At 39.7% G+C, this 24,376-nt stretch overlaps 1 protein-coding gene and 1 pseudogene across 2 annotated transcripts in view; one reads left to right on the forward strand and one right to left on the reverse strand.

Moving 5' to 3' along the window:
• Positions 1 to 1,416: 1,416 nt before the first annotated feature.
• Positions 1,417 to 24,376, reverse strand: part of LOC145344929 (dihydropyrimidinase-related protein 5-like) — a 61,147-nt gene continuing 38,187 nt past the window's right edge. The window contains exons 11-12 of one of the 2 annotated variants that reach the window (XM_080192260.1): positions 13,051 to 13,213; positions 1,417 to 11,822 (exon numbers count right to left, since the gene is read on the reverse strand). In XM_080192260.1, the coding sequence (XP_080048386.1) occupies positions 11,737 to 11,822; positions 13,051 to 13,213 (249 nt within the window). In that variant the 3' untranslated portion in view covers positions 1,417 to 11,736. Of the gene's footprint in view, positions 11,823 to 13,050; positions 13,214 to 23,455; positions 23,519 to 24,376 lie in introns of those variants that run through there. The other variant, XM_080192261.1, reaches the window with a different exon arrangement.
• On the forward strand, positions 12,222 to 12,432 carry LOC145345764 (U2 spliceosomal RNA; annotated as a pseudogene).

The following is a 24,376-nucleotide window of genomic DNA, read 5'->3' on the forward strand; positions in this document are numbered from 1 at the left end:
GAACTTAATGTATAGAATGAAAATACCTACAAAATGAATTATCTCAATTTCAAATTCTTACACCATAAAACTTGCATTGTAAAATCAAAGTAGTTTATGAGTCAACATCAAGATATCCTTGATGTGTCATTTTAGCATAGGACTGATGTGAAATTCAAATGATATTAGAAAAATAAACAAAGTTTTTACAAAAGTTGGTTTGGTGTCAATATCAGCTCAACTTAATACAAGTACAATGGAACTAGAAGTCCATTATCTTATTATGATTATTACTAAACACATGATTTTATCAGTGCCAGATATATAAGTAACATTGTACCGAGCCCATTTCAGCCTTCATTTAAAGATCTAACCAATTATTTAAAACAAAGGGAGAAACTGGCTCTTTTTACAAATGCGCTTTCAGGATGGACTTGATAAAGAGGACAGGTGTATTTCAGCAATAAGTATAAGGTCAATGGTATGGTGTTCAAGCGTGCAAGTGAAGGTTCTGATATGGTTTTAAATACTTCGTTAATAAAGAATTTGCCTGAATATTTCCTTTATGTTCCTCTTCCTATTTCATGTCTCCTTTTTCACCCATTACAAATATTGATTCTGTTAGAACAGGTAAAAGTTTCTGAGCAGAAACTTTTCATAAATTATACTGACTTAAGAATCATATGGACCTTAGAAACAGTATTTTGTTATAATTAATTTGAAACAAAGCTGTTTAAAGTAAATCAACCTATAAATTATTCTAACGATGGTTCCAAAAGTAATAATGCATTGCAGGCTAAACTATGAATGCCAGTAATTATTAGGGAAAATGCAGTATTCAAATACAGTGAGAACAATACTTATGAGGAGGGACTTGTGATACTGAAACTATTTTCAACTGAGTAGGGCAGGCTAAAAAGGTTAACTGATAAAGAAATACCAGGGGCGATTTTCCCAAAAATGCTGAATTGGTGGGAAAACTGTTCAAAATCTCTACCATCTTGTCAGTTCAGCTTTTCACCTGAACCTCTGCAGTCTGTGCATTCAGAGGTCCCAGTCATGAATATCATTAAAAACCTGGGGGGGGGGGGGAGCGGGACCTATTTGCACCAAAGTCTGTCAGCTGTGGAACTCTGCGCATGCATTTGCTGCCAGCTCAATCGCTGGCTAGCCCAGGCCCCCCCGCCGTGGTGCCACCCCTTCAGCTCCCTCCCACCCCTGTTGCGACCCCTACATAATTCCCGAGCCAGCCCTGATCCCCCCGTCCCGGAGCACCTCGATGCACAGCCCACCTTCTCATCCACCCCCAGAAGTGGCTAACCCTCCAAACCCCTCACTCCAGCAGAACCCTCACCAGGATCTGACCTCCCCCCCCATTGCTACCCTCCCCATCCCAGACCGATCTGTCTGCAGAGCGGTAGCAGGACCCCCCACCGATTGCTCCTAGGCCCCGCTCAGAATAGGCACTGCCCCCTTGGCATTCCCAATGGGGAATACCAAGATGCCCCTGGCATGGCACGTTGCCCCTTGGGCAGTGCCAGGGCATTGGCTGGCAGTTGCAGGGTGCCCATGTGCAGGGAGCACCAGCCCCTACTGTCGGCCCTGCCCCCACCCCCGAAGGGCCCCAATTGCTCCCCGTCATTCTGGTAAGGTCTCCCGTTAGTTCTTAGAAGATGGGGAACTAGTCTGAACCCTGCCCGAAAGTAGTACTCCTGGTGGGTGGGAGGTCCCAATAATGAACTGCTAAAACATATTTTGAAAAGATTTAGATTACTTACCTGCCTTCTCACCAGTTTCCAGCATGGTCTGACCAGCGACTGTTCGCCAGCTCTGGGAGATGCGTGTGCCTTCCTGATGCATGTGCAAATCCCCGTACAAGACACACATCTCCCACCTCAACCTGCCAAAAAAGTTGCAGGTTGCAATGGGAGAATTGCGGCCACCATTTCTACTGGTTGGACAGTTAGTGATGAAAGGCCATTAAGTCTAAGCTGGATGTAGGGCATGACTGCGCAGCCATCAACAACGTGCCACAAAGAGCAGAGGTTGTCTATTTATTAAAGTGCAATGTATTTACGGAAATAGTTTGCAGCATGGAATAATGTGACAATAGCAAAGAGACAATTGTGTATTTTGCATATAGTTTTGTTTTTTCCAATGCTTCAAATCTATGGAAAGAGATGCAAGGTTATAAGTTATTTTAGTGCAGAGTAGGCACAGAACAGATAAGAGAAATGGACTCTTTCTAATACTTAAAATGTGTGCTTCTATGGTTCCATGATTTGCAGACATCTTCTCAACAAACTCAACAAGTATGCAAAATTTCTGAAATCAGGATTTTTAATTTTCCAAGTCGTATGCTGGCATGATCTAAAGTGGATTCCTCCTACTCAAGTGTTCATCAGAACAGCCAAATTTAAAAGTTGTGAATTTGACCAAATGGGAATTAACTTAGGAAACTGCTGGGTCTGCTGTAATGTAAAACAAAGGGCATGTGACAAGGTCATGATAGTCCTATTGGGAAGTAGGAATCACTAAAAATTAAGTTGATTTATTAATGTCACAAGTAGGCTTACATTAACAGCAATGAAGGTACTGTGAAAATCCCCTAGTCGCCACATGCCAGTGCCTGCTTGGATACAATGAGGGAGAATTTAGCATGGCCAATGCACCTGACCAGCACGTTGGACTACGGGAGGAAACTGGAGCACTTGGACGAAACCCATGCAGACATGGGGAGAATGTGCAGACTGTGCACAGACAATGACCCAAGCTGGGAATTGAATCCGGGTCCCTGGTGCTGTGAGGCTGCAGTGCTAACCACTGTTCCATCAAACATATACGAAAGGTATCAGAAAGTAATTTACAAACACAATTAATCTTAGAGCCAAGAAAGAGATCTGACCACTCATAACTTTCTGATACTTACACGCGTTCTGTCTTCTTTACTAACAGCAATGCCTCCCTTGTCCAGTTAGTAATAAAAGAATTAAGCAAAGGTCAATGAGGTTTTCATAGCTATGTAAAACTTGTTGCTGCTAATGCTGCAATCAAAAATAATAGACATTTTGTGCAACGTTCTTGCAATAACAGTTGCATGGTAGGACAGAACTTAATATTGCTGAAAGGAGATATGTTGTTGAAACTTTCTGCCTGGCAATCATCAGGACAAAACACAAGAATGCCAAATTTCAATCCCAAAATAAAACATCTACTGTTCAAGCTATTCCATGATTAGGCAGTGCTTGCTGAACAATCCTGAGTGCACTACACTATCAATTTAAGATAATCAGTCAAGCTTGCAACATGGCATATTTGCACTTCTTAGGAGTGACATACATTCATAGACAGGGCCCTTTTCTCTGCAAACTAAGGAAATACATTCAAGCCATGTGCTTCTTTCAAATTACTTGGGGAGCCTCTAGTTCCCCAATAAAACTTTCTCCATAGCAACATCAACTTAGCAACCAAACAGCACTGTTTTCTCCTATACTATAAATTGTTGTGGCTGTTTGCGTTTGTCTTGACAAGCGAAAGACAAAAAAACTTTGGTAACAGGTCTCTCTTAACTTGCAAATGGTGGAAGAATATTGCTGTAAAGTCCTATAAGTAGTACTATGTAAACGTTTGACATCATATTGATAAATATCTGTGAGGAATTTGAATGGAACCTGCATCTGGAGTAATGTTTTTTCACCAGTGGGGTGAGGGAGGGTCCATAGCAAGAGACTGTTTGTGATGTTTCATTAGGAATGGAAAAACATGGCTTTTATTTCAGTTTTATTCCTGCAGCTCAATCACTTTGTTCCCATTCCAACACAGCATTTGTGATGCACATTAAATAATTTTTCCAAACTGGAAAGTCATATTTATCACAGATGAACTAAAGGAGTCCATGACACACGTTCTTAGTAAATGTATAACCCAAGTCCTAATGAATTATCAGAATTGCAATATTTTTTCAAACACAAAAATACCTAAATGAAAGTAATCACTTCAAAAATTACTCTCCCCCTTTTCTTGGAACATGCAACTGTCCCAACCAAAAGGCTAATCTGTTGCCAGTCCATCTACTAATGCTGCTGGAATGTGGATGAGAGGATCACCATATTGTTTCTATCCTATCTTTTTCCATCACTTAGCTTGTGCCTAGGCCTTGAATAGGATGCAACAACAAATTACCATAGTTATATCACAGCTTAAAAATTTTAATTATGGAGTCAGGTCGAATAAACTTGTATTCCTTGACCTTAAAGGTTGAACAGTTATCTAACTGAGGTTTTTAAAATGATAGAGATTTGATAGGGCGGTTACAAGTAAACAGGGGAGGGATCCTGAGATAGAAGGAAACTAGACAAACGTTGGTTGGGTGTGGAACTGGGCGAGTTCCAGACCCGTTGCACATGTTCTCAGGCACTCTCTTCCTCATACGCACTCTGGCTGTAAAATTTTGAGTCAGCCCATTTCTCGCTGCAGAAGCCTGTAGGTGAAGGGATTGCATTTGACCTCAAATGCTGCACATGCACATTAACAGTCTCAGAGGTCTGACAAAGAGAAGCTGTCAGGCCCCTGCTACTGCAGGTGGCCCAAAGTAGCTCCCCACCCCCCCACAATCGTGGAGGCCTGCGGCCTGAGATGCAACTCCTACCAACCACACTGGTCGTCAACTTCCCTCCTTTTCCCCCACTGATCATGGACCCACCATCCTCTCACCACCAGTTGCATGCAGAGTGGCAGTGGGGCCCCTCCCTCACAGGCCTTGGCTCCCCCATTGGCAATGCCTCCCATTGGCACTGCCCCTACAGGCCCCACCCACTGACTGACCAGTTGGCATTGGCCAGGTGCCCAGTGGGCATTGCCAAGGTGCCAGGACAGCACTGGCACAGTGCCAATTTGGCACTGCACAAGGGGCACCCTTGTTTCCCTTGGCCTCCCTGGAGTTCCACTGGCGAGACCAACACGACTGTTCCCCGTGGGAAGTAGGTGTATTCCTCGCCACAAGAGCCTCTCCCAGCGATGCCAAAAAAGTGAGCCTGGATGATTGAGTGCATTGAAATTGATTATTTCAATAAATTTAGATAAGTTAACCAGCCTGTCATGCATCTCTAGCCAATCGCAAAAACCAGCGCCAATTGAGCTAATCGCTTCACGTGCCACTTTACAACTGCATCGCTCCCGAAAATGGTGCAATGCGGTTGTAAAATTCCACCCAAACTCTTCAAATTAGAGGAAGGCTATTTATAGTGAAAGAGTTCTTGTGGCAGAGTGGGTAGCATGCCTGCCTCTGAGTCAGAAAGCTCCGGATTTAAGTCTTGCCCCAGAACTTGGCCAAGGAAGATGCACTGACAATGCAGTCAAACAGGTTGAATTCCAATCTGCAAATCCTCCCAATACACGAATGGCTGGTGGTTAAGACCAGGAGACTCTCCTGGTCAACTACACTTGGCACCCCCTCAAGCTGTAAGCTCTCCCGATACGACTGGTGACCTGTTCCAGGTATTATTAGCTATGGAAATGGACAAAAGTCTGTCTTAGTGCGCCATTAAGTGCAGGAAAAGAGTTGGAATGGAATTTATAGTGAAATCTTGGAGCCCTTTTTCACTAAGGCTAGTAGAAATCTGGAATGCCCTCCCCCAAAAGACAACGCTGAATCCATCAACATTTTCAAGATTGAGATTGATATAATTTTATTAGATAGATGTATCAAGGGATATAGAGCATAGGCTGATGTATGGAGTTGAAGGTCAGATCAACCATGGCAGAACAGGTTCAAGAAGCTAAATAGTCTATCCACAATCCTATGCTCCTCCTAAATAATTACGCTGCAAAATGCAAGATTTCTCATTTCATATTCTTTGAGAGTAATGATTAGGCTACATTCCAACGGGGGATTTTCCAGTCCTGCTCACCCCAGGTGAGACAGAAAATGTGACTGACAGCTAAAGGGTCCACTGACTTTGGATGGGAATTTATGGTCCTGCCATTAAGTTTCATTTTGAACAGCCATCAAAATTACTGCTTTATTGGTACTTAAGACGTGTTTAATTTTCTCTGCGTACTCAATAAATAAATAGAATGGACGTGGAGAGGATGTTTCCACTAGCAGGGAAAACTAGAACCAGAGCGCACAACCTCAGGCGAAAGGGACAATCCTTTAAAAGGGAGGTGAGAAATTTCTTCAGCCAGAGTGATGGATCTGTGGAACACTGCTGCAGAAGGCTGCGGAAGCCAGGTCATTGAGTATCTTTAAGACAGAGATAGATAGATTCTTGATTAATAACAGGATCAGGGGTTATGGGGAAAAAGCAGGAGAATGGGGATGAGAAAAATATCAGGCATGATTGAATGGCGGAGCAGACTTGATGGGCTGAGTACCTAATTCTGCTCCTATGTCTTATGGTCTTAATAACATTAGGAATAAACAATGAATGAGAAAGAAAATCTTTAAGACATACAGGTGACAGTATATGGCTGTTAAGAATTGGTTAAATATAGCACCACATCTTAACTTAAACTGTAGCGCTGGAAATCAGAAAAATCAGTCTTGCGAGGAAAAAAAAAGAAATTAATTTGTGAGGAAAATACTGTACAGTGATAAGGCATGTTGCAAATACAAATGGAAGAAAAGCAGGTAATGCTCAATTTGCTAAAACATCAATGTCACAGAAATAGCCCTTAATTATTTAGTGTGGAATAAGCATTTTAAAAATAATCAACATTTTAAATGCCTTTAAAACATGTATTTAATTTTACAAATCACACTAAGATACAGAAATGTGGCTTTTTCTACTGTGACTTTTTCTAATGTGACTGTAATGGAGTTGGACATCCTTCTCCCTTCAGCAAAAAAAATCAAGGCATAATATTACCTGTATGTAAAATGCATTTAAAATGCTAGACAAATGCTATGTTTACATTAATTATCCGTGCTGCATTAGGCATTCAAACCAGAAAGAGCCCAACAGAAACTCTGATTCTTCTGCCCAGGAAAAATAATCTGCCGCCATGTTTAGGAATATCTGCAGAGGTGCTTTTTCCTGGAAGCTGCATTTTAAATAGTTAGAAAGCAAGCAGTATCAGTTTCCATGAACTTTGAACAGTCATGTTATCTTAAGATAGGTTTAAGTATTCAGGAGGCCTAATGGATCCCAAGGGCTCTCTTAAAACCTTTTTGATACCATGCTGTTTACCACATATGGTGTCAAATTGTAGCCTGCAGGGAGTCTCCCATCATTGCCCCTGGAGTCAGGGAAGGCTTCAATTTCAACTGCAAATTAAATTTTCAGCATAAGGAAGCCTCTTCAAACTGACATCAAAATTGTCATGTAAATTTAGTGGTCACTTGGACTGATTCTTATGGCTGCTATTTCAACCTAGATGATTAATACTGAGCTTGATGTCCAAAACCAAAACAACTAGTAATAAAGTGAAGGAGTGATCCTGATAATTTTAAGGCTTGTTGAAATCGCACAAAGGTTCCATTAAATTTTATTGCTTTATTTACCATTTTTAATCTCACAGTGCCCACATTAGCAAATTTTCTTTGATTTAGAAGCAGCTCCTACTTATTGAATTAGGCAGCTGTTGATACAGAAAAGTAAAAAAACATGCATACTCAAAATCAAAACTTCATGTTTCTATCATGTTACTGCCTAATGAGAATTCAAATATCATCTGCAGCTATGTTCATGCTCTGATGTTCTCCAGTATACAATAAGGATTTGTTTATAGAGAACAGTCATTTTATATGTCATCCAATGCCAGCACCAATTTCAAGGAGTTTCACAAAACTGCTTCAACCAGAAAAACACAAACATGTCTGGTGTTTGCCATTGTTCCAAGTAAATGTGTGGCAAAATATGGCTATCTAAAAAACATAAACCAAGCACATCCCAAGTAAAAATTGGATCATATGAAACCAAATACTTTTCTTATTACTTTTGAAAAAAAATTTGAAGACTGAAGTTTCTTTTCAGTTTTAATTTGCTCAAAATTTCAAGCTCTAAATGCTGAAGTAAAGTTTGAGAAATATGCAACAGAAAGTTGGATAATACCTAGGGCAATATCGTGGAAAATGATAGTTCCAGAACATTGCAACTAGCCAAGTAGATATTAATAGTCTTTTCTGGTCCTGTACAATTCCATGGACAATTCGCAGCATTAAGATAAAATACGAATCTTGCACTTCCGGTGTTTGAAATTTTTTCCTTTTGTACAATCAAGTGGAAAGTACCACTGGCCTAATTTAAATTTGAACTAAAATAAACAGATGAAAGTTCTTCAGCTCTTCTTCCCCCATATTGTACATTAATTGCTGATCAGTAACAGACTATAGTGAGGCCTGTATAAAAAAAACCGACATTTCCTTCCTTTGAGTGGGCACAACATAGATGTGCAATCTATATGTTTTGTCCATATATATCAGCAATGCACTAAAGCAATGACGATTAGCACAATGACTAAAGCATTCCAATGCCACAATTAATATCTTTCCACATTTAAGCAGTCTCAATTTAAGACCATGTTACTATTTGCAAATGTTCGATAATGAAAAATTTAATCAATGTTGATGTTATGGTAATTAACAGTGCCCGTTACAAATAACACACATGCGCTCACAGGCCTCACTATTAGTGCCTATAAAACACATAACACCACAATATACCAAGACAATATTAGCTACCAAACTTGATCTCAGACATTGAACCTAATGTATTCATGAAATACACAAGAACTCTTGTTCACAACTGTAACAATTGTCATGTTTCTGAGCAACTATTCTAGAAGACAAATCAGAGTTTTATAGGATCCTTCATAGGGATTGTAAAAAATCATATTGCTGTAGGGAAAAATAAATAACACGGGACTTTGGGAAAGGAGATCATACCCAAGAAAAATGAATTAAAGATCAATTGTTGTCAATTAAATTGTAAGTGTGTACTAGAGGGAATAAAGACCTAAATTTTAACAACTTGCTAACTGAAACCCTAACGCAGTACTGGAAATTTTTTGAACATCCATTTGTCACAATCCCTTATTGACAAAGCCCATGGAAAAATATCATCAATAAAAAATTGCTCACTTGCTGCATTGTTTGTATTTTTCTAGCATGGATTTAAAATAAAATTTCCAGCCTCATATTGCTTCCAGCAATGCACACCATCATTTACAAAAAGAAAAAAAAAATCAAAACAGGTTTTTCTACAGTAGTAATAGCTTAGTTTAAAAAAATTATAACTTGAATTCAATTTTTTTTATTGATATGAAAGATATCATCACTGAGATTTCTTCAAATTCTGGTTACATCACATCCTGAAGACAAGAAACATTCTAATACAGTGTATTTAAGACACAAGAGGAAAAGTTGGTACTATTGATCTCTGATCAGCTTTTAACAAAAAATAGTTAACTACTGTGAGTTCGAAGTGTTATAGGCACTTCATGCTCGAGGAATTGAGATAAATGCATAGTTTCTAGTGAAACTATGTGATTCCTTCATCATGGTGTGTGCTATCAATTAGATAAACTAAATACTAGAAATGATTATTACAATGCTTACTCTAATCATTATCCAATCACTGAAAACCGCTGAAATATCCAATAGGCTATATAGGCAAGTGAATGGCAGGTAAAACTTGAAATGTAAAAAAAGGAAAAATCTGAGTATAATTTAATTCAAGCTAAATGCAGAAAGTGCCTGAAATACTGTAATGTACAGATCAGATTTTGAAATACTTTTATTTTAGATGACTTCAAATCTAGAATACTGATTAGGTGGACCATTTGTTGTCTATCTCCTATTTTCTTTCATCAAAAGAAAAATCAGCTGCATGCAATCCTGAAAAAATAATTGGAGAGATGGGCTGAGCAGGGATAAAAATGAATGCAAAATATAAACATTTTAAATACTGCAAATGCTTAGTAACTGTAAAGTCTTGTTTTACTGTTGGTGCTATCTTTAACTGAATTATTGCTGAAATTATAATAAAATCTGCTGCTTTGACAGAAATAAAAAAGTACTTGTAAATAAATTTCAGCAGGTTCCTTTAAAGTACACTAACCTTATTAATTTGTGCGCTTCAGAAAATCTACACTTCTGGTGGTTTGGAATCAACATTAAATACAAGTGCAATAAATTACTGTTGGTCATAATACCATAATTGTTTACAATTATTTCTGGAATTTGCTAAGGTTACATGATAGGGCACCATTTTTCTTAGATGTTTAATAGCTAAAGATATTACACACTACTTGAAATCTCTAATTTTCAAATTGAACAGCATTTCTAAAAAGACACTACATACATGTTAAATGAGATTCATAATCTTGCATATTGCTGGACTTTTGAAATGAGAAGACAATATCACTGTATATGCATGCTTCCTACATCAGCACATGCACAATACATCTCAGGAAGATCAAAGGCTAACACTTAATGCAGTTCCTTCTCAGGAATTTGTATGCTACAAAACATCACAATGTACTTGATTGCCTCAATGATGTATCTAGGGACTTTGGTTACACCAAGTTTTATGGCAATTAACAAGGCCACGAAGTCCGATGGATCCATGTTGGTGTTTATGTTCGACATGAGTCTTCTTCCACTGACTCCATCTCACCTTATCAACAGATCCTTCTATTCCTTCCTCCTTCATGCATTTCTGTAGCTTTCCTTTGAATGCTATACTATTCACGTCAACTATTCCATGTTGCAATAACTTCCGTATTCACACCTCTCTAAATGAAAATGTTTCTCCTGAATAGATTCATTAGTGACAGAGATCGAGCTTCTGGAATGCTGACCTATAACAGTTTTCTGCGCAAATGCAAGAAACATAGCTCCTTTAACTTTACACAGCAAAATGTAAAAAACTTCAAAGGACCAGTTCTGGAAAAAAGGAAACTGCTGTGTGATCCCATTCTAAATTGCTCAAAAGATCAAACACAACTTCCACACAGGCTCACCAGGTTTTGGCAACTTATCCAAAGTAAACCAAGTGGTGACAACTGCACAGCTCATAAATGGCATGCACGTATATAATAAATAACTTACAACTTATTAAAAAATTTAATTTGGTTTTGCTCCAATTTTTCACAACCTTTCCAGGACTATTGAGATCTTGCACAATGAAACTTCCCAAAATCAGCATAAGGTAAAAGCAATAGGATGTACCAGTTATCAGTTCACACACAAAGGAATAATTTTGTTCTGACAGCAGCATGAAGCACTAAGTATATAAACAACCTGAGTGTGTTGAAATAAATTATTGTGCAATTTGTGTGCAAGTGTTAGAAATTAGTGTTTTTTTTTATTTATTAGCATTATCTTTTAAAGTAGGAAGATTTTTTTTGAGGTGAGCTGTTAATTTCTTTTGGGGTGTACGAAGTCAGTTTGCATCATGCACAGACTACAGAACATTTCACTCGCTTGTGTACAATTTATTATGGCAGAATTATGAAAATTCTGCACTTGCAGCAGCAGAGCCGAACTATAATTATAATAATGGATCTACATTTTTTAATAATAGTCTACTTTCACTATGACCAACACGTTGTTTTGGTGATGTAACATTCTCATACATCTTACAAAAGTCTTAAAATAACCAAAAGGTGGCTTGTCTGTTCATTCATATGATAAAGATATGGCGTTGCTGAGGCCAATGTAGTAAATTCCAGTGTGTCATGGGTCTAAGTCATTCTTATTCTGTTTTCATTTGATGGTAAGAGTTGGCAGTACTGAGATACACTGTTATTCTTTTACCAGATGCCATTAGAGTGGCCGCCAGGTGGAGCCAGAACTCTGGATACAGGCCGCTTTGGCAGGTGATCATCAACTTGAGATCCTGCAAAGAACAGAATGAACAGCAATGTAAGAAACCACCTTTCCCAACAAAGTACGACTATCAACATTCACAATGTTAAAAATATTACCACTACAGCCAAGGCAATATTATGTAAAATCAAAGAATTATTTTTCCTATTATCCAAGCATCACTTCTTGGCCTTTTGGCTGAGATCAAGCGTAGTAATCGACATGCTGTGCTTGGTTGAAGTCATTAGGTTACATTTCAGCTTCATTTGAAGCAATTTTTAAAAGCATCATCTCGGTCTTTTGACTAAGATGCAAATGAGATCTAGTCTTGGAGGAGGAGCTATACCTATTCCAATCAGCTTGGATCATGTAGATCAAGCCCAAGACAGGAGGTGAGAGCCCTGTCTTGTCAGCTTGGATTGGGAATGTCTCAACTTGTTGAGACTCTGAATTGGACTTGATTTGATTGAATTGGAATAAAAACAACAAAAAAAAAACTGTTATCAGTTTAATATCTGGTACGTCCCTTATCTGGGGACCATACATTGATTTTTGGAGCAGGGAAATGGAATAGGGGCTTGCCCCGTCTACCCCATGTATTGGCCTACCACTGCAGTATCTCTGAGAATGGTGCACCACCCGCTTTCTGGGGACATTCTTAAACTTCAAAAACAGCTCCAGAGGGCCACATAAATCCATAATGGATTTGTGATAATAGCCTGGGTAAGTATATCAAGATGATTACTACATATTCAATTCAGAAAAAAATGTAGTTATGCTTAAAGAACATAACTTCAGGGGTAGCCCATATTCTTAAGTAGAAGCAAATTATAACAGATCAACAGATTAGAAAGATCCATGGAACTTTGAACCAATGAATATCCATAAATGTTAGTTTGGTGTTTTCCGGTGCGTAATTATTATGCATATTTCCAGAACTGTTGCAACTAAAAGGCAAGTAACCAAGAATATTGTTGAAGCTGTGACAATGGGAAATGGCAAAATAATTTATGTTTTGAGTCCCATTTAAAAATAAATGGGTGGACAACTTCCTTTCTGACCTCCACCAACGCCATTTCTTATGACCAATGACATTTACAGATGCTTCCCTGTAGAAGTTAGTCAATACTTTCAATTCCTCAACACATTAAATTTTGACAACCAAGAGTTTCAAAATTACATGGCAACAATAGTTTAATTAATGTTATCTACAGTTAAAAAAGGATTTGTAAAGTCCTTAATATATAGTTAGATTTTACCTGATAAACTGAAGCTGGATTCATGCAAATCCCTCACTCCACTGTGACGTGTCACAGACCGGGATTGGATTTCTGGGTGAGCTGGAATTTCTTTTCCTGCATTAAGCACCATCGCCACATCTCCCACATATGGAGCACGATCCACAGGCTTTGCAGTCAAATTCTAAAGACAAGTATAATAATGCCTTAATACTGGGTTACATTTATCATTTAAAATCACAGTAGGAAAGTAGGCTGGAATGCCTCTTGGGTCATGCATCCTCATATGGCTCTCATCTCCATTCACTTAAGCTTTGACTTGCAGACTTGAAGATTTATGGCAGACAACTGATTTAACCATACATTTCAAATCTGGCTGGACCATGTAAAGCAGCATCTCTTCTGCCAAAATTGCCCACCAGCCCAAGATTATCCTGAAATGCAAAGATAACATCAGACTTTCTCTTATCCACTGAACAAAGATGCTTGAATCATCCTCTTCCTCCATCCTCAGTTCATTGAAATGCAAGGAGCTCATGGGCTACTTTGTCACCAAGATAAAGCCCATCTGATCAGCTGATCACGTTCTTTATCAAACTTCTTGAGACTCCACTCTACCTTAATCCTCAACTTGCATTTCCCTCGAGTATTTCTTCCCTCATGTCCTCACTGAGCTCATTGTGTGCATGAGGCTTACCCCCTACTATCTCATATTTATTCTAGTCTAAGACTAGCTCAATTGTAAAATTGTTTAGAAATTCCTCCATGACCTCACTCCTCCCTAAATCTTTACCTTCCTCCAGCAACCTCTGCGCTCCATCAATTCTGGTGTTTTATACATTCTGCATTCTAATGGCTCCACTAAAGGAGCTTATGCTTTCAGTCAAGTTCTGGAATTCCCTCTAAATCTCTCTCAACTCCCTTAAGACGTTCATTAAAAACCTAACACTTCGATTAAGCCTTTAGTCATCTGTCCTGATACCTCCTTTTGTGGACAAGATAAGCACCTTGAGTATTTTACACTAAACATACTATACAGATGTAAGATGTTGCTGCTGTTGTTTCTGTTACACATTCTTTACTGGATTTGGACAACTTTAAAATCAACTTTATTCTCCCCATTAATTTAATGGCAAGAGGGCAAGAGATCTATTCTTGGATCACAGATACAGTTTTATAACTGTAAGGACAGACAGGAGCTCTACCTGGGATTGAGACCAGCTTTTGCATTCTTCCTTTTTTCCCCCCCCTATTGGAAAGCAACCAACTTCCTCCAACTTTTGTTGCAACAAAGTCAAAATGCAGAACTAAATTTATGAGGATAATGTGCACAATTCACCGCCTTGACCTTCCTTATGTGCCCACATTGCTAACGTAAAATATGTATATTTGTTCTTAGCAATTGCATTTTCTCAAAAATTAGTTATGTATTCGGCCAGTTTATACGCAAAGTTACCATATTTAAATCAAAGCTCAACTTAATCACGTAGCTAAAAGTTTATTTCATGCTAAATATGGTACTTCAAAGTTTGTTTTAAGTGCAACAATGCTTTACAATCAACTCACAAAAAAACTGGCGTATCAGAGAAAATCAGGCTAGACGAAGTGATGTAACTTGTTTAGTTTAGTTTAGGATGGTAAGTCTAATTAATTAAATAAAAGCAAATTACTGCAGATTCTGGAATCTGAAACCAAAAGAGAAAACACTGGAAAATCTCAGCAGGTCCCGCAGCATCTGTATGGAGAGATAAAAGCTGATATTGAGTCCAGATGACCCTTTGTCAAAGCTAAAAGGCATAAAAAATGGGAGATATTTATACTGCGGGTGAAGGAATGAAAGATGAGTCATAGCCCTAGAAACAAGGAGAAAAGACTGCTAATAGCTGCCCACAGAAAGAATAAAGGGTGTGAATGGCCAAATGGCAGAAAAAGTGTAAGCTGTGACAGATGAAGATGTTAGGGGGTGGGTGGGAGATAGGACAGGGCTTGCATGTCGAAAAGGGGAAGTGGTGGGGGGAAGAAAAATGAAGGACAATTAAAAAGGTAGAGAACAGTAAAAAAATTAAATAAAATAGAATGAAAACAAAGAGGTCGAGGTGGGGTGGAGCAAATCATCTGAAGTTGTTGAATTTGACGTTGAGACCGGAAGGCTGTAAAGTGCCGAGCCGGAAGATGAGATGCTGTTCTTCCAGTCTGTGTTGAGCTTTACTGGAAAACTGCAGCAAGCCGAGGACTTGGGCATTGGAGCAGGATCGTGTGTTAAAATGGCAAGCAACCACTGGGTCGGGTCCTGATTGCGCACAGATGTGTTTCCCTTCCTTGACCTGTCTCCATTTCCGGCAATAGGTTATCTACCAACATCCATTACTCCCTTCCTTGACCCTTCTATCTCCATTTCTGGCAATACACTATCTACCAACATCTATTACAAGCCCACTGACTCCCACAGCTATCTGGAACACAGCTCTTCACACCCCACATCCTGTAAAGATTCCACCCCTTTCTCTCAGCTCCTTCACCTCCAAAGCATTTGTTCTGATGATGTCACTTCCTAAAGTGCTGCTTCTAACAAGTGCTCCTTTTTCTTCAACCGTGGATTCCTATCTACAGTTGTTGACAGGGCCCTCAACAGCGTGCAGTCCATCTCCTGCTCCAAGACCCTCACCCTCACCCCTCCCTCCCAGAACAAGGATAGAGTCCCCCTTGTTCTCACATTTCACCCCAACAGCCTCCACATGCAAAGCATACTCCTCCGCCATTTTCGCCAACTGCAGCATGATGCCATTACCAAACACATCTTCCCTTCACTCCCTCTGTCAGCATTCCAGAGATCGTCCCCTCCGGCATAATCTAGTTCACTCCTCCACTCTGCCCAACACCTCTCCCTTCACTCATGGCAACTTCCCATACAATTGCAGGTGTAACACCTGTCCCTTTACCTCTTCTATGCTTACCATCCAAGGTCCAAAACATTCGTTCCAGGTTAAGCAGCGTTTCACTTGCATCTCATTCAATTTGGTGTATTGCATTCACTGCTCCCAATGTGGTCTCCTCTACATTGGAGAGGTCAAGCGTAGACTGGGTGATCGCTTTGCTGAGCACCTTCAGTTTGTGCGTAATCAGGACCCTGACCTTCCAGTTGCTTGCCATTTTAACATATGATCCTGCTCCCACACCCCCGTCTGTCCTTGGTTTGCTGCAATGTTCCAGTAAAGCTCAACGCAAACTGAAGCAACAGCACCTCATCTTCCGGCCAGGCACTTTACAGCTTTCCGGTCTCAACATCAAATTCAACAACTTCAGATGATTTGCTCTACCCCACCTCGGCCCCTTTTGTTTTCATTCTATTTTGTTTAATTTTTTTAGTGTTCTCTATCTTTTGTTTCTTTATTGTCTTTCTTCATTTTTCTTCTTCCCTACTTTATCCCCTTCCCTTTTCTTCCCCCCTGCTCTCCCTTTTCTACATGCTACCTCTGTCCCATCTTCCCCTCCCCAACATCTTCATCTGTCACAGCTGTCGTTTGGCCATTCACACCCTTTATTCTTTCTGTGGACAGCTATTAGTCTTTTCCCCTGGTTTCTGTGGCTATGACTCATTTTTCATTCCTTCACCCTGCAGTATAAATATTTCCCACTTTCTAAGCCTTTTAGCTTCGACAAAGGATCATCTGGACTCAAAACGTCAGCTCTTTTCTCTTCTTACAGATGCTGGTAGACAAATCTAATTAATTAAAATAAAAGCAAATTACTACGGATACTGGAACCTGAAACCAAAAGAGAAAATATTGGAAAAGCTCAGCTCTTTTCTTGCTTTACAGATGCTGCCAGACCTGCTGAGATTTTCCAGCATTTTCTCTTTTGGTTTCAAACCTAATTAATTGTTTCATCAAATTCACAAATCCTACAAAGATATCATAAATAACAAACTTGGTTTAAAGTGATTTCTAAATAAGCTTTTATTGATAAGGGAAAGAATACATAAATCAAAAGCTGTTAAATTATGACTGTAAATTACAAATACAATGCAAAGCTTTCGTGTATTCATATGATACCAGTATTGGAAGAAAAAAAATTAAGGATTCTTTGCAGCAATGATAACAGTAATAAAACTTTACGAGAAGAGAGAAAAAAAACCTGACAGTCACACTGAATGTACAAAGACAGCTTGCAATTTTGGTCTCCTAACACTGAAGGATAAACTTGCCTTAAAGGGTGAGAAACAACAGTTCATTTGATTGATTCCGGGCATGAAAGGGCTGTTCCATGACTGTTCCATCAGGAGAAATCGAGTAAAATGGGCCTATATTGTGTTAAGTTTAGAAGAATGAGAGTTGATCTCATTCAAACAACTGTGTGCACCACTTAAGTTGTTTGCCCCAAGGTGTTCTAGTCAAATACGTTTTCTCTCATACTGCTGCAATTGACCACAAACAGCACAGAAGCACAGTGAACCCTAAATACTGGGTTCATAGAAAGAAAAATTCTCTCCAAGCACAACTCTAGCACTTCAATGAAACTGAAATTTTCTGCAAAGGCAGAACCTGACGGCAGTGGCCGCAGACAACTGCAGCGTGTTTTGATGAGTCATTAAGGTAACCCCAGTCACTGAATGACATTCCAGCCAGAAAAAAGACCATCGTAACATAAGAATTAAGGCATTCACAGCCTTTTAAAAGTCCTTCCTAAATCTCCTGTGGAGATACTGAGAACAGGAAAAAAGCAGCATTTCATTACAATTTATAGAATATGACAGCAAAGAAAGAGGTCATTTCGGCCCATCATCCCTATGGTCTACTTTTCTGAAGTGTTCTTTTGCAAATATTATCTACTTGTCTTTTTTTATTTCTGGTAGGGCACTGTTATCTTAATCCTTTGTACAATGATGATTTTCCTAATGTCTACTGTTACAATTTAGTGATTATTTTAAATTTAAATTTTCTAATCACCAATACTGAGAGTAATTTTTTCATATTTTCCTCAGCAACATCTCTCAATTTTGAGCACTTCTATTACATCTATACTTCACCTTCTCTGTTAGGATAAAAAGAGCCCCAGTTTCTCTGATCTCATGTCCAATTAAAACCTTTCAAACCTGATAAATCTTAGTGAACCTCTTCTACACTTTCTTGTTGTGTTAATATATTTGAACAGCTGGAAAGAAAATTGGACATGATGTGGATATGCCGGCGTTGGACTGGGGTAAACAGTAAAAAGTCTGACAACACCAGGTTTTAGTCCAACCGATTTAGTCAACCGATTTCTTACCGATTACCAATCGGTAAGAAAATTGGAGGCAGAAGCAAATGGGGGTGGGGAGATCATGAGCAAAGTGTGCAGGAAGGAAAAATGAGTTATGAACAAAAATAAATGCAAAATACTGCAGATACTGGAAGTGTGCTGGAAATACTCAGCAAGTCTCTCAATAAGAGAGAACTCTTCTTCCAAAGAATAATATTCGACATAACTCTATTTCTCTCTCCAGATGCTGCCAGGCCTTTTGAACATTTCCAGTGCACGTGGGTTTTGTTACAAACATAAATATTTCACTTAAGACATTCAGCTCAATTGACAGCTTTTATTACTGTGTCATCTAAGTGGTATACATACAAATGTTAAACACTGCTATATCAAATGCCAGATTTCCAACAATATGTCTGCTTATTAATTTAAGCATCTCCATGACTTAGGGAATGTCATTACCATTGTAGCTTGGTTGGAAAACTAGCAACAGATATTGTTACATTTCAGAACCATTTTAATAATCTTTCAGAAAGTCTTGCTTAAATTGTAATACCTTTTTCAGATGTTGACCATTTGTTTTTCACGATCGACTTTCCCATAATGCTTCTTTCAAACCTCATGATTTTTGCCTTTTCTAGGTAAATTTTCATAAATATTTGCAAATCTTCTGCTGTGTTAGCCCTACAGCCTGGCTATCTGCAAGTACTTTCAACAGCTTTTGCCAGTTCACCTGGTCAAAAGCTTTTTCATAATCCACAAAATAGATATACACTTCTTGATGGTATTTTATGCTTCTTTCATAGAACACTCATCATTGCTATAACCTCTCTAGTTCCACAACCCTTATGAAAACTAAACTGAAGCCAATGTAATGGCTTGCTTAGGTTTCTAATCTATTCTCTAGGATCATACTACCCCGGGTGCATGGGTAATAAAAATTATGGTGCAACATCCTTTCTTGCCGTCTTCATTATCTGCATTTGCCTTCTTCTCCAAGGGAAAATTGTGCTCCTCACAGCTTCTGGTCATTCTCTCTTGTACATCTCCCAACCAGGTTAATCAATTCTCATGTTCCCGTCTCTCCAGAATCCCAGTTCTGAAGGGATTTCATCATATCCTTCTGTTGTTCCTGGTTTTAGTTTTTCTATAGCTCTAAATATTTCATATCAGAAGATCCAAGTTCTAAATTTTCCTGGGAAATGTCTTCTTCTTTCCCTCGCTGTAGTTCTTTTTTCATTTCACAAGATGTGCGTGTTGCTGGCAATGCCAACATTTACTGGCCATCCCTAGTTGCCCTTTAGAAGGTGGCAGTGAACTTCTCGAACCACTGCAAACCCCAAATTGTAGTAACACCTACAGTGCTGTTAGGGAGGGAATTCCAGTATTTTGTCCAGCCACATCCAAGTTAGGATGGTGAGTGGCTTGGAGGCAAACCTCCAGGTGGTGATGTTGCCAGGCATCTGCTGTTCTTGTCCTACATGATAGTGATCGTGGGTTTGGGAGGTGCTGCTTAAGGAACCTTGATGAGCTATTACAATGCATCTTGTAGATGGTACAAACTGCTACTACTGTCTGTCAGTGGTGGAGGGAATGAATATCTGTGGAAGGAATAGCAATCAAGCGAGCTGCTTTGTCTTGGATGATGTCGAGCTTCTCGGGTCTTGTTGGAGCTGCCTCATCCAGGCAAGTGCAGTGTATTCCATCACACTTCTTACTTGAGCCTTGTAGATGGTAGACAGGCTTTACAGAGTCAGGAGTTGGGTTGCTTGCTGCAGTATTTATATGGCTTGCCATCTTTGATCTTTACTATCTACAGGTCTTTAATGTAATCTTTCCATCTGTTCTTTATTTCCCCAGGTTCTAACTTTTTCCCTACTGCTTCACAAAATTTAACTCCCTCAGAGCCTTGCAACTTTTTTCTATCCCACCTAAGGTTTTGATTTCTCTTCTTAATTCTATTCAGCTGTTTTTCTAAGATTATAATCGATGTGCACATTTGCACCCGGATAGACAGATATGCTGTTAATATCTCTGCTTGACAAGGGTGTAATCAATTCGGTACCGCTTCAGATCCCCAGGTGACGTCTAAGTATACTCTTGCTTCTGGTGATGCTTAAACCAGATGTTGGTGTTGCACAGCTTCAATCTCCTTCAGAACTCAACTCTCCTCTGTTGCTTGACATCCATCCAGTCTGTGGCTTTTACTTTTATTTCCTTTCCTACTTTCACTAACTATAATATACCAGTCTTCCATGACCACCAAGAAGTTGTTTCTTTTTTCCTTTCCTATCAGTTCTTGCAGTTTCTAATACTGTCTTCACTCTTCATCTGAGTGCTCTGGTGTACACTGCACTGTAAGACTACCTTCAACAGTCTTTCGCACATTTTGCCATTCTATTATCTCTTTGTCTCTTTTGCTTAATTCTCCATCTGCATAAATAGCTCTTACACTATCACTTTCAAGATCACCAGAATCTTTCCACCTTACTTCTGTCAAACAAATAATGTTCAGGTATTTTTTCCAATTTCTCTCCAGATATTTTGTAGCTTCCTCCTTCTCGGGATCCTTTCTGGGCCTGAGGCTACTCACAAAAGGGCAGGGACAACCTCAAGCTCCCAAATGCCCTGCTACCCCATATTATCCGGCTATTTTCACATTTCTGTTTGTAGGAGCTTGTTGTGCATGATTTCACTGCCTTGCCTACACTGCAACAGTGACTACACTTCAAATATATATTTCATTGGCAGTAAAGTGCTCTGAGATATCGTGGTCACGAAAGGTGCCATACAAGTCTTTCTGTCCTTCCATAAAGCCAGACTGAAAATCTCTTCCAAAGGTGCATTCGGGGGTAGGGTGTTAGCGTGGATAGAGGATTGGTTGTCAAATAGGAGGCAGAGAGTGGGGGTCAATGGGTGCTATTCGGATTGGCGGTTGGTGACTAGTGGGGTGCCCCAGGGGTCGGTGCTGGGGCCTCAGCTATTTACCATTTATATAGATGATCTGGAGGAGGGAACCGAGTGTAGGGTGTCGAAATTTGCTGATGACACCAAGATTGGGGGAAAGGCAAATTGTGCGGAGGGTGTGGAGAGTCTGCAGAAGGATCTAGATAGGCTGGGCGAATGGGCCAGGAAATGGCAAATGAATTTAATGTTGGCAAGTGTGAGGTGGTCCACTTTGGTAGGAAGAATGGTAGGAAGGACTATTACTTACGTGGCAAAAAACTGCAGCAGGTGACGGTGCAGAGGGACCTCGGGGTCCTTGTGCATGAGTCGCAAAAACCCAGCTTGCAGGTGCAGCAGGTGGTCAGGAAGGCGAATGGGATGCTGGCCTTCATAGCGAGGGGGATTGAATATAAAAGTAGGGAGGTCTTGCTGCAGCTGTATAGGGCATTGGTGAGGCCGCAGCTGGAGTACTGTGTGCAGTTTTGGGCGCCGCACCTGCGCAAGGATATTTTGGCCTTGGAGGGAGTGCAGAGGAGGTTTACTAGGCTGATACCGGAGTTGAGGGGGTTGAGCTATGAGGAGAGGCTGAATAAACTAGGCTTGTACTCGTTAGAGTTTAGAAGAATGAGGGGCGATCTCATTGAGACGTATAAGATGATGAAAGGGATGGATAGGATAGAGGTGGAGAGACTCTTCCCGCTCAAAAAAGACAGTAGGACTAGGGGGCACAGCCTCAAGATAAAGGGGAGGCGGTTTAGAACAGAGTTGAGGAGGAACTTCTTCACTCAAAGGGTGGTGAATCTCTGGAATTCTCTGCCCGTTGAAGTGGTGGAGGCTGCCTCGCTAAATATTTTTAAGAAGTGGGTTGATGGGTTCTTGATAAGAGAGGGGATTAAGGGTTATGGGGAGAGGGCGGGAAAGTGGAACTGAGCCACGACAGATCAGCCATGATCTTATTGAATGGCGGGGCAGGCTCGAAGGGCTAGATGGCCTACTCCTGCTCCTATTTCTTATGTTCTTATGAAAAAGTTGCTTCAGAGAAACAGAACAACTGCCTAGATTATCTCACCTTTTGAAACTCTTGGTCTTATTCAATGTCTTTCCCATTACTAAATGGAGATTATCAACTCACTGAATGGGTAATGAGCAAGACTCACTCTGTGTTTTACAGTGCATTTTATATTCAATGGAATCTTATGCTATGTCTTCATCAAAGTCAAGAGTCGAAGCTGCTTCTAAATTGTTTTAGCTAACTAATCACAAGCACGAGACTGCTGCTTGCACTGTCAATACTCATATTATTTCTCCACATGTGCACAAGTAGCAGGCTTTCACTTGCACATGACTGCAATTAAAATCAGAAATTCACCATACGTAAAATCATAGGCATAAAAATGCATTTGATTATTCAGTGAGTTCCAGCACTATCAACAGACAGACAAATGTATCAGGTATGTGTTTTGTCTATCACACGTTAAACATTTCATGTATGCAGACACTTGATGCTAAGGATGTACTCTCCCTGACTTGATTTACCAAGTTGAGATGAATGTTGACAAATCACAACTGAATCCACATGCAACAAACTTGCAATTTGTTAAAATTCCAATGAAGTAACGTTAGATTAATGCAAGGCTAAATAAAGACCAATAAGGCAAGACAAGTAAATCTTTAGAAGATCCTTGAAACATTTTGGCTTATTTGCGGTCATGTTAAGTAATTTAACGCTTTATTGTAAATTGTATGTTTCATAAAACAAACTGTATAATATTGCCCAACTGCTATTGCATCGAACGTGGGTTCGATTCCCAGCTTGGGTCACTGTCTGTGTGGTGTTTGCACGTTCTCCTCGTGACTGCATGGGTTTCCTCCGAGTGCTCTGGTTTCCTCCCACAGTCCAAAGATGTGCGGGTTAGGTTGATTGGCCATGCTAAAATTGCCCCTTAGTGTTTTGGAGGTGTGTAAGTTAGAGGGGTAGTGGGTAAAATATGTAGGAATGTGAGGATAGGGCCTGGGTGGGATTGTGGTCAGTGCAGACTCGATGGGCCGAATGGCCTCCTTCTGTACTGTGGGGTTTCTATGAAATACATCAAAATTTTGCTGCGGGGATTTGGAGGCAGGTGTTGGAGTAGGGTGCAAGTCTAACCTCTGTCAAGTAACTTATGCTTGAATTTGGCTCTGAGACTGCTACTTGTGCAGTTGGTGTAATTACTTTGTGATCCCAATTAATGCTTGAAGGTTGTTCAATTCATATACAAGAGAAGAGCAGTGGAGTGAGTGGAACATATGAGCCAGCAAATGGAAGCTTGAAAGAAACAGAACAAGAAAAAGAACAAAATAAATACACACACTAAAATAATGGAAGAAAAAGTTGAATAGAGCAACACAAATAATTTAAGTTCAACAAAACAAAAAGAGTTTTATGATTTGTTTAAAACTCTTGAAGCAATACCTCATAAAAGAAATTCAGGTTCAGCACTACTACTGTCCCACAGTTTGCAATGTGTTTTATTTCCAAGTCAGTGGAATACTTTTATTAAAATTACTCTAATATTTAAATTTTATTCTTTACTTTCTTAACATTCAACAAAGAGACACTAAAAGAATTTTCTCAACAGAGTTCTTAGGACATGATTGCCCACCAAAAAGAGGGATGATAGCAAAATCCATAAGCATAAAGGCAATGGTCAAACATTATAAAAAATATTGAAAAATGGGTGCGATGGTATCAAAGTAAGCAGAGAGCACTTTCAGAGGCAGCAAAGAAAGGAGCAACAGGTCAAATGGCCTTCAGCTTTGCAATAAAATTCTGTGATTCTTTATTTATCTATACTGTTATTATCAAAAGAGTAAGAAGTCTCACAACACTAGATTTAAGCCCAACAGGTTTATTTGGTAGCACAAGCTATAAGCTTTCAGAGTGCTGCTCCTTCATCAGGTGAGTGGAAGTTCTGTTCACAAACAGGGCATATAAAGACACAAACTCAATTTACAAAATAATAGTTAGAATGCGTGTCTTTACAGGTAATCAAGCCTTAAAGGTATAGATAATGCGAGCAGCGAGAGGGTTAAGCACAGGTTAAAGAGATGTGTATTGTCTCCAGCCAGTCCTGGAGCTGTGCAATGCAGGCGGAGAAGGTAGTCAAGAAGGTATATGGTATGC

Source organism: Carcharhinus amblyrhynchos, chromosome 7, assembly GCF_965287045.1.
Source record: "Carcharhinus amblyrhynchos chromosome 7, sCarAmb.v2.hapA, whole genome shotgun sequence".
Lineage (NCBI taxonomy): Eukaryota > Metazoa > Chordata > Chondrichthyes > Carcharhiniformes > Carcharhinidae > Carcharhinus > Carcharhinus amblyrhynchos.